The sequence below is a fragment of the Pogona vitticeps genome, chromosome 11 (genome assembly GCF_051106095.1).
Source record: "Pogona vitticeps strain Pit_001003342236 chromosome 11, PviZW2.1, whole genome shotgun sequence".
Taxonomy (NCBI): Eukaryota; Metazoa; Chordata; class Lepidosauria; order Squamata; family Agamidae; genus Pogona; species Pogona vitticeps.
Genome location: NC_135793.1, coordinates 12,071,556 through 12,087,645, shown reverse-complemented (window position 1 = coordinate 12,087,645; position 16,090 = coordinate 12,071,556). Strand labels below are relative to the sequence as shown.

At 41.5% G+C, this 16,090-nt stretch overlaps 1 protein-coding gene across 5 annotated transcripts in view; it reads left to right on the top strand.

Annotated features, from left to right (window-relative positions):
- Nucleotides 1–16,090, top strand: part of DIAPH2 (diaphanous related formin 2) — a 420,545-nt gene that overhangs the window by 18,983 nt on the left and 385,472 nt on the right. For 4 of the 5 annotated variants that reach the window (XM_078380631.1, XM_072981022.2, XM_072981021.2 and 1 more), the window contains exons 2-4: nucleotides 1,511–1,543; nucleotides 2,995–3,171; nucleotides 12,167–12,271. In XM_078380631.1, the coding sequence (XP_078236757.1) occupies nucleotides 1,511–1,543; nucleotides 2,995–3,171; nucleotides 12,167–12,271 (315 nt within the window). The remainder of the gene's footprint in view (nucleotides 1–1,510; nucleotides 1,544–2,994; nucleotides 3,172–12,166; nucleotides 12,272–16,090) is intronic. The other variant, XM_072981023.2, reaches the window with a different exon arrangement.

Sequence of the window (16,090 nt, the reverse complement as noted above, 5' to 3'; positions counted from 1 at the left end):
ACAAGCAATTGGAGCAGAATTCAGTGGGATGTGATTACTGATAAGAGAGTTTAGAATTGAGCTTAAAATATAGGAGATCAAAATATATATTTTAAAAGGATGTGATTTAAGCCAGAACTGCTATATTAGTTGTGCTGTGCCTTTCTGAAATTATTTTGAGCTCATGGTCCATTCTTCTTTTTACACATTCCTCTGAAATATGTAAAGACACTGGTGCTTGTGTCTGAGAGGAAATTAGACAGTTTACTGTACCTGGTTACTATATTATAACCATGATACAGAAATTACAAGAGGGATCTTGCTTGCCCTTGTGTGTTTCCTTTTAATTTTTAACATATGACATGTGCTTGTTTCATGAAAATGACTTGATGTAAATATTCCTATCATAATGTACGTAAATCAGCAAAAATATCTTGAATAATTTCATATTTGTGATAAATCACAGGGTATATAGTAAAGATAGTGACCATAACTCTGTTGGTGATTTACTCTTGTGCAAGTGAAATCATGTAAATTGAAGTGGCAAATTACCACTAAGTAATTTGCCACTCCAGCGTTTATGATTTCACTTATGCTAGAGTATAGGTGCAATCATGCAGTTGGATATGTGTCTAGAAACTTATATATAGCATGTTGTAATGCCATTTGTTACTAGTTAACAACTTGTATATGATTTAGCTCCTACAAATACATTATTAATTGCCAATAGGATTCTGGTCAGTGCTATGTCATATTTGAAAGTAGGTTTTTTAGTGTCTTTTCTCAGATTAGGGATCAAGACAGATGATAATTTAGTCTTCTGTGTTGGATGGGACATCCTTGAGATTGCAGAGTTAGGTTTTGTCAGGACAGGACAAATATAGGGAAGAAGATAAAGTCTGACCTTCCCGTCATGATCTTATGGTTCAGTATCAGACGATTGGAGTTTCATTCACTGCATGACAGTCTGTCCTGCTGTTAATGATTCCAGATTCTTCTTGAATAATGTGGAATATAATTTAGCATTATGTTGAAATGTGACATTTGCTTAATTATCAAAATGATCTGGACTGCAATGATTCACAAACTGTTTATTTAGTTACAGCCTGTTCCTTTGTTATGTATACTTGTTTTATTTTGTGTTGGATACAGTAAACTTTTGCACTAATGGAATGAAATTCCTCAATGAAAAGTAATCAATGAAAAGTAATGTTGAATTATCTTTTGTTTTTTATTTTTTTCTGACAGCTAAGTTCTTATTATTTATGCTTGTTTTCTTTTATGCAAGCTTGCTAATAATGTGAAAAATTGAATGGTGGAGTAGATTGATTAGAAAAGAGGAGATACGGTAGTGATAGACAGTCATGCAAAAGACCACTGTGGTGGTAATAATTAAATGCTTGATACTTCATGCAACAAATATTTTTAGTAAGAGAATAATAAAATAACCCTGAAACATTAAGAGTGGAAGTTAATATTTTTAAATAGTGTGTTGGGTAACTCCCCCTTTTTATTTTCTTGATTTGAATAGAACCTTCAGATTAAAACTTTGGCAGATGATGTGGTAAGATCCTCATATCCTGGCTTCTTATTTATCTCTAGTGCATGCTGCTTGTATTGCATAAGAGTAACCATGTACAGTAAAACTTGATGGGTAAGAAGTACTCCACTTGAATAATCTCCAACTTCCTGTGAGGAAATGGGTCTTGGACGTCCTTCACTCTGCAAAACTCTAGAATGTATTTGGGAAATTTCCTAGAACTCATTTCCAGAACATGAGATACGCTTTGGTGTTGTTTTTGGCTCTAGTCTGCTAAGGTAGGATGTAGTCATTCATACATGAATCCAAACTGCATATTTATCTACAAGCCCAGTAACTCCTGTACTTTCTCTTTGAAGTGTACCACTAACCTTTGCTGTTTTTACCATTTGTAAGTGCAATGTAAATTATACAACTTACTATGGTATCTATGAAATGGGACACATTTTTGTCTCCTTTGAGGAAGCTGGCCATTGGTGCAGTTTTGCACGCTATGATAATGGGGAGGGGGATAGAAAGCAGTTCACAGAGCTCCAGTTTAATCCTCCTCACTTAAAAGGCTATTTTCAAACCATTCACTTGAAGCAGAATTTCTCTCATGTTTCCCAGCAATTTTCTTTCCCCCTGGTCTTTGTTATGCAAGATACACTCAGGAGAGGTGGAAGTGGAGATTATTCTTTTCTACTAATATGCAAGTATGCATGCATGCACTGCTGAAATGGAGAAGAAATTGACTAAACCATTATGTCTTTAATATTCTGCTTCTTAATGTTGCTTTCAGCTATTGCCTGTTAAACCCTTAGGTTAAACTTTGTATTGAAGTGATGTAACAGCTAACATATTTATACAGTGAGCACATACATACAGAAATGGATTTTACCCAAGAGTGATTTCAAGATGTTTTGATCCAGACCTGTTAGACTTCCATGATTCTACCATTGTGAATATGCATATCTAGTAAAATGTCCTCAGTTTTTGTAGAATGGGTTGTAGCCTCTGATGTATACGTATCTTCACAGGCAGAGATGCATGTACATCATGTTTCTATGAATATACTAACCATGTAATCTATTGTTGGCTATAAGGCTGGGGATCCTTGGTGTTTTTATATTTGTATATATGAAGCTTTTTAAAGCATTAAATGCTGAAGCAAAATAGTTATAGCACAGAAAAGCAGTACCTCCTTTTCTTCATTTTAGTTGCAGAAGCAATTTAACAAACTTAATTTATATAATTAATACAAATTAGGGTGCTATTTTGTTGCCTCAGAATATGGTTTAACATTAACAGGTTGTATTTCTATGGAGAAGGATTACACTTTTGAGGGGGGAAAGCTCATGGTTAGATGGAATAGAACACTTGTCTTGGAATTGTAGCCACTTGAGTTGATTATCTTTTTGGTGTGATGATAAATGATAAATTTGCATCTCTCACATACCAGTGCTTTAAAAATACGTTTCTGTTTTTTTCTTCAGCGTGACAGGATAACTAGTTTTAGGAAATCAGGCGTCAGAAAGGAGAAGCCTCTAATTCAGCATCCCATTGACTCACAGACATCTATAAATGAGCTGCCAGTGGCTCAACCCCTGTTTGATGAGCGATCAATGAATTTATCAGAAAAAGAAGTTATGGATCTGTTTGAAAAAATGATGGTAAGTTTTTGATGTGTTTGCATATGTATTATGAACAATGTATGAAGTGTAATTCATGTTATCAGTGTTTTCGTAAGTTTTAAATTTAGTTGTCAAATTCAGAGGCTTGGAAAGAACGTTTCATTTCTATGTAAATGCTTCCAAAATGGCTTCCCTGCTAAGTCCTCATATTTCTAGTGGCCAAAAATATATTGTTGGCTGAGGCATTAGCAGCTACATGTTTAGAGAAATCTTGTGACACAAAGGCCATTTTCAGTGCCTTTCCTGTGGCCACTCAAAGCAGTGGAATAACAGTTCACTAATACTGTGATCATTTTGTTATTAGGCCTCCTGGGAGAGGCATATCATTCAAGCATGATGAATCCCATCACTTTCCCTGTCTGGTTTTTTTTGTAAGCTTGCCTGTTGAAGTGATACAGAGGTCTTGAATACTCACACAGATTTTTGTCTTTTTTAAATTGACACAATATATTTTTGTACTGTGGATTGTGATGTCACAGTACTTGTGTACAGTAGTAGATCCTTGTGGATGAAGTAAAGTTTTTCATTAAAATTAAAGTATTCAAGTAGGTAAATCTTTTTGTGTCTGTTATTTCCAGATGAAGATATGGCACACATGGTACAGTGGTGCCTTGCTTAACGAGCGCCTCGCTTAACGACAAATCTGCATAGCGACAGATTTTTTGTGATTGCAAAAGTGATCGCATTGCGATGTTTTTAATGGTAAAACATCGCTTTGCAATGATCGGTAAGCTGTTTCGCTTACCGATTTTCGCATAATGATGTTTTATAAACAGCTGATCGGTGGTTCCAAAATGGCCACCGGAAAAAAATGGCCGCCCACAGTGTTTTCGCACCCATTCCTCACATACCAGGCATACATACATACATACATACATACATACATACATACATACATACATACATACATACATACATACATACATACATACATACATACATACATACATACATACATACATACATACATACATACATACATACATACATACATATGTGGTCTGTTTCCTTTTCACTCTATGGTTTGTAACCCCTTCAATGTATATAAATGTTATTTGGAAGAAAATTTATAGTAAAATCTGTTGGTCTTGAAGATGGGCAACACTCTTTCTGTTCTTGCCATTTCAGAAATTTTCAAAGATGTAAACATTTGAAATCATAGGAGACATTTCCATGGAAGATATATTTAGCTTAGTTTTAAGATGATAATAATTATTCTGCTTTAGCTAGTGCTCCCACATAAATCATTCCTTGTTAGAAATGCCAAAATAGAAGGCTGTTTGTTTTAAGCTATTGAGAATGTGTATCAACACACTTTGCCTTGTTAATTAGCCCGTAAAGGTAATGGAAATACCATGTGATTTAACTATTAGATATACTTTTTACTTAATGCTTTCTTAATGCTATCTTAAAGCAAGATACCTTTCCCTTTAACAACAATAAATATTTCTATAAATATCTTCTCTGCAAGTCAATTGGAATTTAATTCTTAGCATGTCTATATCCTGCTCCACATATTGTCTCTATGATACAGAATTAAAGAGTGAGATTATGCACTCAAAACAAAATTGCCACCCATCAAACTCATAATTAATGATTTCTTCACATTGCAAAGGTTGTCTATGTATTGTGAGCAGGAAGACTTGATAATTAATTTACAAAAAACAAAAACCATGTCTTTTGCTAAAAGGCCAGTAATGCGAACATGGATGATAAATAAGCAGAGAATTGATCAGATCCACCAATTTAAATATTTAGGTGTTGTTTTCCAATCTAGTGGCTCTAGGAAAGCACATGGTGATTATGTGGCATTAAATGCCCAGAGAACTTCTGCTGCAATACTACACTTTATGACAACAAAGGGGGGTCATTACATTCCCTCACCCATTAAATTGTTCCACGCAAATGCAGTAGCCCAACTACTGTATGGCTCCTAATTGGACCCCTTCCCAAATATTGCAACCCTAGAACTACAATCAAATTCCTGAGGGCAACATTAGGAGTCCCCAGGGATGTCGCCAACGTAAAACTAAGATTGGAAACTGGTCAAATTAAAATCGAAGCCAGGATATGGATTGCAATTCTCATGTAGTGGCTCAGACTGTCTCATTCTCCCTATTGGTCTTACACCACTGATCCTGCAAGACACTTTTAAGTCAAAATGGGTTCAGTTAGTTGAACAACAAATAGCCTCTTTGGGTCTCTCTAGGCTGACTCTGTCATCCACGGGAATGGAACAGGCAAAGAAAACCATTGAGCAGTGTATTGAAGACATTGAGAGACAAAATGATCTAAGCAGTGCCCCAGAATTCTATCTTAGGGAGGACAATTTACACAAGGTCACAGCAGCACCTTATTTTGCCCAGTTGGAGCAGCCCAGGCATAGAAGGGTGTTTACTCTGGCCCGGCTTAATGCACTACCTTCAACAGCGCAGGAGGGACGGTATAAAAAGATCCCCTGAGCAGAGCGCCTTTGCCCACATGGAATGGAGCAGATAGAAACAATGGAACACATCCTGCTGCGATGCACATTTTACAAGGATGTACATGAAGAACTTGTCTCCCCTCTGATTGGCCGATTTCCCGGTTGTACAGAGCAACAATGTATGAATATGCTGCTGTCTGACTCCAATCCCGTTCTTACACATAGGGTTGCCAAATTTCTTACTGTTGCAATGGGCATTAGAAAAAGGACCCTAAAGGGGATAAGCTCTGTAGTTAGAGCATGGTTTGCTAGAAATTCTGGAATTGCTTTAGGAGAGATGTTTTGATGCTGTTGTTGTTCACCTCAGAACCGAGTATTTGCATTTGATCCCAATATTTCTGTGTACCTCTGTATATATATATTTCAATGTTTTATTTGTGGCTGGTGTTTTGACTGTAACAGAGTTTTATTTATCTATAATTAATGATGACATTTGAAGCTACAAATTCTGACCTCTTGAGGTTAGTAGTTAATACATTCTACAATATGATTAGCAAAACAGTGGTTTAAATTTTATTCTGTAAATTGAGGCATGTAAACCTGATGATTTTGCCCGTCACAAAGTTCCTAAAGTTTGCCCGTGCCACCTTGAGTTCCCAAGACTCCCATAGAATCTCTTTCATGGTTGGGAAACTGTTGGAAGCTGTGGGACAGGTGGAAATCTTTAACTTCCAAAAATCATAGAAGTAAAGTAATCCTGGCAGCAGCAGTTTTAAAGACAGCCCTCCCCCGCAATCCTGTGGCCTTCAGTGGCTTCCCCATGATGATGACACTACTACAAAACTTTCAGGTGGAAGAGGAATTGGAAATGTTTTATTTCTGAAAAATTAGAACAGCTGATGATATTAGCTTTATGTGACGAAATTTATGCAATACAATTTCAGACTATGAATCCATTGTACAGCTTGTAGCATGTCATAACTAGTGTTTAAATCTGAATGCCAGCTGAACAGGTGATCACAATGTATGTCCAAATTTGGAGACCGTTCGCCATGTCCATGATCTTTCTTTCACACATAATGATTACAGAGTCAGATCAGAATTAGCAACATGTGCCCCTGTCTAATTATTATTATTTTATTATTTATTTTATTTATATCCCGCCTATCTAGTCACGAAGGACTACTCTAGGCGGCTTACAACAGGGAATAATACAATAAAAATAAAACAACAAATTACAAAACAGATAAAAGTAAAAAACAATAAAAGATAAGAAAATCAAAGATAATCTGGTGAGAAGGCCTGCCGAAACATCCAGGTCTTTAGTAGATTCTTAAAAGTGCCCAGCGAGGGAGCTCCGCGAATACCAGGAGGTAAATTATTCCACAGGCGAGGAGCGACCGCCGAGAAGGCCCTATTTCTTGTTTTCTCTTTTCGGGCCTCCCTCGGCGTTAGGCTCCTCAGCCTCACCTCCTGGCTCGCCCGTGTGACCCGGGTAGAACTTGGTGGGAGAAGGCGTTCCGCCAGATATCGAGGCCCTAAACCGTTTAGGGCTTTATACGTAAGCATTAGCACTTTGAAGTCAATGCGGAACTTGATGGGCAGCCAATGCAATGCGGCCAGAGTGGGCGAAATATGTTGGAATTTTTTCACTCCACTGAGTAATCTGGCCGCCGCATTCTGCACCACCTGTAATTTCCGCAGCAACCTCAAAGGAAGCCCCACGTAGAGCGCATTACAGTGGTCTAATCTCGAGATTACGAGCGCGTGTACTAAGGTGGTGAGCGCCCCCACCTCCAGGTAGGGCCGCAGCTGGGCTATCCGCCTGAGATGAAAAAAGGCGGTGCGGACCACCGACGCCACCTGTGACTCCATGGAGAGCACCGGGTCCAGATGGATCCCCAAGCTGCGTACCCCATCCTTTGCAGGGAGGGTCACCCCCCCAAAAGAGAGGGAGTTTCCCAAATCCCGGACTGTGGGGGGGCCCACCCTCAGCACTTCCGTCTTGTCCGGGTTCAGCCTAAGTCCGTTCTCCTGCATCCATTCCAGTATAGTCTCCAGGCAGCGCTGGAGGCACAGGACGGCTTCTCCTGCGGTTGGCAAAAAGGAGATGTAGAGCTGCGTGTCATCCGCATACTGGTGACACGAAGCCCCACACCCCCTGATGACCCCACCCAGCGGCCTCATATAGATGTTAAATAGCATTGGGGAGATAATCGACCCCTGTGGAACCCCACAATTGAGGCTCCACGGGGCCGAGACTCTCTCCCCAAGCTGAACTCTCTGGGGACGGTCCTCCAAGAAGGAGCGGAGCCAGGACAATGCCAGGCCACCTATTCCCAGCTCGGAGAGCCTCCCCAGGAGGATACCGTGGTCAATGGTATCAAAGGCCGCTGAGATGTCGAGGAGGACCAGCAGGGACACTTTGCCCCTATCGGCCTCCCTCAGTAGGTCATCACACAGGGCGACCAAAGCCGTTTCTGTGCCATGGCGGGGCCTGAAGCCCGACTGGAATGGGTCCAGGGCATCTGTTTCTTCCAGGAGCGCCTGAAGCTGGTCGGCCACCACCCTCTCGACTACCTTGCTAAGGAAGGAAACATTGGCGACGGGCCTGTAATTGCCAATTTCGTCCGCCGCCAAACTAGGTTTCTTCCTGATGGGCCTAATGAGTGTGTCCTTCAGGGCAGATGGAAATCTGCCCTCAAGGAGAGACCCATTTATAATAGCCGTGGCCCACTCCGTTGTTAACGGCCTGGCTGCCTTGATTAGCCAGGCCGGGCAAGGGTCCAAAGAGGAGGTGGTGGCACGACAGCGGTCAAGCGCCCTGGAGACAGTGTCAGGCGTAACAGGCTGAAAGGTGTCCAAGATCACCGGGCAAGACGGAGCGCTGGACATCTCAGCTCGACTCACTGTACTCAAAAAAGGAGAGAGGTCCCGGCGGATGGCCTCCACTTTTGATTTAAAAAATGCTGCAAATTGGTCCGGCGAGAAACTAGGGGGAGGCCCATCGCCCGGACCAACTCCGGAAAGGTCGCGTACTATACGGAATAACTCCGCCTGCTGGTTGGACGCCTCGCTTATCCGGTTAGCGAGGTATGATCTAGTAGCAGCCTTTACCTTAGCTAGATAAAGGTTAGTAGCGACCCTGACAGCTATCTTATTAAAATCCGTCGGGGCCCTTCTCCATCTGCGCTCTAGCCGTCTCCTGACCCGCTTCCTCGCCCGGAGGTCCCGGTTAAACCAGGGAGCCGGGCGATCTGTGCGGCGGAGAGGGCGTTTAGGTGCGATCATGTCAGCAGCCCTAGTCGCAGCGGCAAACCAGCCATCTACCAGAGCCTCGACAGGAGCGCCAGCCAGGTCAGCCGTAACACCTCTCATGGCATCCTGGAATCCAACAGGATCCAGTAGCCTTCGAGGGCGGACCATAACAATAGATCCCTGCTCCCTGCGGGGGGGGAGAGCCATTTTAATGGTACACTTTATTAGGTGGTGATCCGACCATGACAAGGGTACCGACTCAAGGTCAGTCACCATCGGACCACTCTCACTCCCATTGGTAGAAAAAACCAGGTCAAGTGTATGACCCCCCACGTGAGTGGGGCCGTTGACATGTTGGGACATGTTCAAGAAGGCCATGGTCTCCAAGAACTCAAGAGCTGGACCAGAGGTCTCCGCCCCCGCATGCACGTTGAAATCCCCCAGCACCAAAAGGTTCGGGGAACCCAACAGTGCCGCGGAGACGAAGTCCACCAGCTCCGGTAGGGAGGTGGCTGGGTCGCGGGGAGCACGGTAGCCCAGCAAGATCCCAATACCATCCCTGGCCCCGATAGACACGTGGAGGGCCTCAAGACCCGGCTTTATCACCGAGGAGCGCCTAGTGACCTCCAAGCTGGACTTATGGACAATGGCTACTCCCCCCCCCCGACCCTCCAGTCTATCCTGGTGTTGGACAGCATAACCGGGCGGACAGATGAGAGCTAGAGGGGGACCCCCCTCTCCGCCAATCCAAGTTTCGGTTATGCAAGCCAGGTCTGTATCCTCCTCCAGGATAAGGTCTTGAATTACCTGGGCCTTATTGGATACAGACCTGGCGTTCAACAACACCAGGCGTAGAGTGGAAGGCTGGCTGGTCTGGCTACCTCGATGCTGGGGGCTGGTCTCCGTCTCAGAACAAGGAACAGCCTTTAAACATCTGTCCCTAGTTCTTCTAACACGAGCAGAGACGGAGCCAACGCCATATCTTCCCCTACCCGTAGTCACAGAAATGTTCTGGGGCCCCTCGCTGGGGGGGCAGGCCTTCCAAACCATATTAAAGGAGAAAAAAGAGGGAAAAAAAAAAAAAAAAAAAGCACAAACAATCAATTAACCCACAATAAATAACTTATACAATTATAAAATAAATAAAAATAATCTAACAGAAAATAATAACAGTATCAATTAATCAAACATTTAAAGAAAAAAAAAAAAGTACAAACAGTCAATTAACCCACAATAAATAACTTATACAATTATAAAATAAATAAAAGTAATCTAACAAAAAAAATAATAATAATAATAATAACAGTACCAGTTAATCAAACATTTAAAGAGAAAAAAAAAATCACAATATAGCTACAGAATTCCCCCAGAAGTTATCCCCCACTTATAGCCAAAAGTTGTTTTACTCTGCCAATTGATTTTGTCCCTTTAGGTGGAACTGAAGACCCTTTAGATGGAACTGAAGTCCGTGGCATTTCATTAGCAGGGCAGGAGTCCCAAGTCACAAGAACCGGCTCAGAGGTCTCAATATGGTCACAGGGCAGGGTCAGAAGCACTAGCAGGCAAGCTGTAAAAAGTTTGGACCCTGCCATTTCCCCCCTTAAAGGACCAATTGGGGGGAAATCAGTTGGAAACAAGCAGGCTGAGGGAGACAGGCAGGTGGGGGAAGAAGGAGCTGGAGGGGGAGTCTCCAACATGGCGCCGGCGTTCCCACGCTCCGGCGACCTCCCAGCTCCCCCTGATGTCCGCAGGACCCCGCGTCCCCTTGACTGCCCCCAAGTCCAGCAACCCGTCCAGCCAAGCCCCCGAGGCCCCCAGACCCCCAAAGGCGCCCCGCCCCTCCACCAGCTCCACCGGGGCAGGACACCCGCCAGGCAAACAAGGGACCCCCAAGCCCCTCCAGGCAGCCGCCCACCACCGCCGAACAGCGAACCCGGCGCCCCGCACCCCGAGCTCCGCGCTCGCCCGAAGCGGCGCCCGACCGCAGCGCCAGCCGCCCAGGGCCGAGATCTCCCCGGGGCATCCAGCGCGGCAAGGCCCGTCCCCAGGGAGGGGGCAGGGCGACCGCCACCAGCCCGCAGGTCCTCTCCCCCCCAACAACCGTCTCCACACCAGCCCGACGCCCCCCCAAGCCCCCAAGCCCAGCGGGAAACCGGAGGAGCCCCCTCCCCGCCCTTGCCCCAACCCCGACCCCCGCCCACGAGCTCCCGGTCAGGAAAGCGGCCCCTGCCTCTCGTCAACAGCGCATGAGTGGGGGTAAGCAAGAGGGAAATAGGAGGAAATAAACAAAAATAAAAGTAAAAGGGAGAGAAAAGAGTGTTAGGAAAAAAAAAAAAAAAAAAGAGAGAGAGAGAGAGAGAGAAAAGACCAAGAGGCGAGCCGAGGCAGCGGAGGAACGCGCTAGCCGTCCGCCATCGGCGCCATCTTTCTCAAAAGTGTAATTCAGGGTTTTGGTAGAGAATTTATTTTGGAGATTCTTGGGATACATTCTCGTATAACAAATTACATTTATCTATGTTACAAAAACCCCAACTGAATTCCTATTTTAAAATATAGACATTAACTGTGGACATCAGCTTAGATGAAATTTTTTAAAAGATTGAACGGTACATGCTGTCGTGACCACATCTGTGTGGATCTTGACCATAAAATTCACTTGTATATTTTATTTATTTGATTTGTATCCTGCCCATCTGGTCTGTTCGACCACTTTGGGCGTCTAGTCTTAATCCTAGTAGTTAAGCATAAATAAAGTTGAGATGTAGTAAAAAAAGGAAACTAAAACAACACAGCTTGTTATACAAACTTGGTCAAAAAGCTTAACTGTAATTATCCTGGAGATGTGCTGCCTTATCCCACAATGCTGTTCATTATTTCTGAATAATGATCTAAAATGTTTGATGACCTCCAGAAATGTTGCTTTGATTCAAACAAGTTGCAGTTGAATTCTCTACAAAATAGATTACAAACAAATTGGGAGTTGTGCTGTAGCTTCTTCTTCTGAAAGTGCTAATTCTGTTATTGAGCTTTGTGTGTGTGTGTGTGTGTGTGTGTAAAATCTCTGTCCCTTCCCCCTTTAATGAAGAGTTTGATGTCTCTATCAAATCTGCTCCTACAAAGTGGTGGTATAGCTTAAGATAATGATGTAAAATAGTCTGTCTGTAGTAAACCAGTCATCCCTGTACTGTCTTTAAATGTAGAGACATTCTTAGCAGCTGTAGTCATGAAGATTAACTAAAACTATGAATAATAATCCAGTCTTGGCAATGTTATGCCTGTTTTTTTCAACAGGAAGACATGAACCTGAATGAAGAACGAAAAGCTCCTTTACGGAATAAAGACTTGACCACAAAACGTGAAATGGTTGTCCAGTACATTTCTGCAACTGCCAAATCTGTAAGTAGGCAGTCTCCCCCCTACAAAGATAGGTTAGAATTATACTCTTAACATAATCTGAATTTTCAACTTAAATCTTCAGATTTCTGCTTCAGTTTATCCTTCCTAGAGCACTTACAAAGCTTTTCTCATGAAACCTTTTAAAATGCCTTAAACGATAGATAAAAGCCTTAATTAGAATGTATTAGCGTTTCACAACTGCTTGGTAATCTGAAATGTGATGCTGTCTTTTACTGTAAACCAGTAAGTATCTGAAATCCATTGCTCCAGAATAATCATCAAGGTTTTCCAGAACATTTGTTGCATAATTAATTGGACAAACTTGAAAATTGTGCTGGTGGTTGAAAAGCAAAGTACTGTGTCAACATAGTCTGAGAGGCACTGTCCAAGGTGCTGTCGTAGTTCTGGTGCTATGAAAGATAATATCTGGAATCAGAGAATTACATTCTCCTTCCTATGCTTCTATTGTGGCTTTCAGAGCTATTTATTACAAATTTAGTCCCACATACTGCCTCTTAGAGCTGCAGTACTCAGTATTCTGATCAGACATTGCACTACTTAAAGATTTTTTTTTTTTGAATTCTGATCAAGGAATAATTCTCAGATATGGAGATACAGAGGTAATGGGAAATGATAAACATATGAAAATCTCATGTGAATTTATTTCAGTAAGTTAAGTGGTTTAATTGGTCAAAGTGAAGGTGTTGATGAAACTTTTCTTCCGTTGAAACAAATAGCTATTTTTCAGTGTTTTGTGATCATAGTATAGCCAAGCAAGCTATCTATAGTATGTTGTTGTTTAGTCATTTATGGTATGTGAGGTTCTGAAACTGAAAGTGATGTGCTTTAAAGATCTTCCATTTCATAACAACGCAGTGGTTGATATTCTGTTTAGCATCTTTGTATTTGCAGAGCTCCAGCAGTGCAATTCTGAATAGGTGTCCATCTCATGCACCTAACCTGCACCTTGTCAGATGACTTCGGCAATTTCTTCAGTTTGAGTTCTGCATATGTAGATAGTAACAGTAATCTTAGCGAGGCATTGCTTAAATGCATAAATGGACCATGCTTAGAGGGTAGTTCTGAGCCTGTTTCTTCTCTGTTACATTATACATTTTGTAAGCAGTCTGCCTGGGAGAGGTTCCTGCTTGCATCTAGACTCTACAGCGAGCAAGAATCCTGGAAAACTGAGACTTTTTATTGTGTAGAGAGAGCTTGCATATAAACAGGCACTTCTCTGCAAATGTCCTGCTTTTCAGAGGGAGAAAGTAATGACAGAGAGGGAAGAGGGTGGGTTGTTCCCTTGTTTGTATGAAGGATAAAAGCAGTGTAAGTAATGCTTAACCAGGGCTTATGTTTAATGCAAATTAGTGCTAGCAAGATTAAAGAGAATTCTGAAATCTTAGGTGAAATGTTATGCCGAACATGTCACCTAACAGGAGAATGATACCTCTTTCCACTGGACATAGATTGTTTGCTGCATTGTTCTGTTTCAATCAATCAATCAAACAAACTCCTCCTCAGAGTAGTTTAAGATTGTTGTTGAAGGTTTTTCAAAAGTCTAAAACTCAGAAAGACTAAAACCTGGCTCCCAGCACTGAAAAATACAGCCTGCAAAAGCTCAACAAACTCTACCCAGCCGCAAGGACCAGTGATCACCGCACTCAAAAGACTAGCTAACAACACTCATCAATCACAGTGACAGATCACAACAATACACTCATAAGAAAAAAACACCCTGATCACCATAATCACCCAATCTCCTGAAAAGGACAAAAACCTGATCCCAAGGATACAAATACTCAGCAGTCCCACACACTACACCAGAACACAGAGTTGTAACTCCTGTCCTTTGAAGATGCCAGCTGCAGAGACTGGCAAAAGGTTAGGAAGAAAAACCTTCAGAACACAGCCAAACAGCCTGAAAAACCTACAACAACTGTTGGATGCCAGCCATGAAAGCCTTCAAGAATACATAGTTTAAAATTTCTCAGTGTAGGTAATAATGTACAGTTTTTAAAAAATCATGTATAAATAACCAAAAAGTATGTTGTTTAGAGATGTGAATGATGGTGTTTTAAAATTATAGCTAGTATCTTATGGCTAGCTTCAACATAGTGTAGACCCACTGAATATAGCACCTACAGTATGTAAATGCCATTGGATCAATGGTTGTACTGTAGTTGTGACTAGCAGCAGAACAAGGATCCTCAGCTTCTTTTGTTCATGCCAGAAGTGATTCAGTCATTTCTTAGGAATGGGAAAATTAGCCAGCAAGGTACTGTTGTTGCTCACAAGGGGACCCACAAATGTGTTCACAGTCCTCACATTCTTTGGGAAGGTTCTGTGTCCTCCAGGATTTTAGCTGTAATTCCATGTTAATATACTTTATTCTTATCAACACTTGATTCCACTCCACTGGATATGCATCCTTTGAATGTAAAACCTACAACTGTTGCAGGGAAACATCTGAAATTAATTGTTAATGCATTTGTTCTTCAGCTCTTACGGCATTCCTTTACAAGCTGCTTCTGAGTATTTTCTTAACCACATATTACAGCACTACCAGAACAGACTAGCTGCATGTTTTATAGTTTGCCTTGGTATCCAAGGGCATAAATATGTTTAAAATGATAAGTGAAATTTGCCACCAGGCTAATTTTCAGTAGAATTAGATGATGCATAGGATTTTACTTTGAAATTCCAACGAATCTTCTGCCCAGTTTTATACTCAAGTTATTGTTTGTTGTAAAGTGGTTTGGAAAACACAAGCTTGCATATTCAGTACTATTTTTCAAATACCTAAAGGCAGAAACATAATCATCCTGCATAACTGGATCAGTGCAAAATGTAGATAACAGTACATGAATAATCATGTGTTGTATTAAAATGAAGTAGTTAATGAGATTATATTCATATTTGCCCAGTTGGTTGTAAATATAGAGCAGAGGAGAAAGAACTGGCGAAAGAACCACAAATACTTAGCTAAAAAAGTGCAAAGAGTGTAACAGTATACACAGTCTAATGCAAAATAGACACTCATTGCAGTAATGTGCTTTATTACTTGTTCTGTTAACACAAATGAAGCTATAGTGAATTGCAGCTATATTATTTATTGTGACAGAGATTTCATACATATTTCTTAAAAATTCAGGGGGAATACATTAAATCATAATCAGTATAATCCAATCATATACTTCACAGCTTTATTGAAACAAAATCAAGGATTTTAGATGAACATATTTTGTGCAGATGTACAAGTGCTATTGGTGAGGATAATCTAGAAGTATTTTTGAAGGGTATGGAGGAGAACAAGACAAAATGGTGAATAAAGTGAGATATGCTTTGTACATCATAGAATTTTTGGGGGGACGGAATAAATGTGATAGTTCCTTGAAATGCAGAGTATCCTTTGTATCCTATTTGTGTTATGTGGTGTTAGAGCAACAGTTAATGCATTATCAGATCTCTCAGCAATGTTTTCACTAATATGTGGGTGAAATAACATGTGGTACGGGATGTCCCTTCCAGTGGTCCTTGACTTTCTTGTTGCCTTAGGTGGTGGGTCCAGGGAAGACAGGATAATTTTTGCGACCTTGACTTTCAGAATCAAGTTTGGTTAGGAACATTAGCTATACTGCATCCCCTTTGTGGCTGTGATCCCTTGTCAACCATGCTTTTAAAATGAGAGGCGGACAGTGAGTCTTAAGTGTTGGTCCACATACTAAGACTTCACCACTGTATAAATTTATTTATTTTTGATACTATGCCTTTCCCGCAGGAATGGGACCCATTAAAGTACTACAAATGTAATTAAAA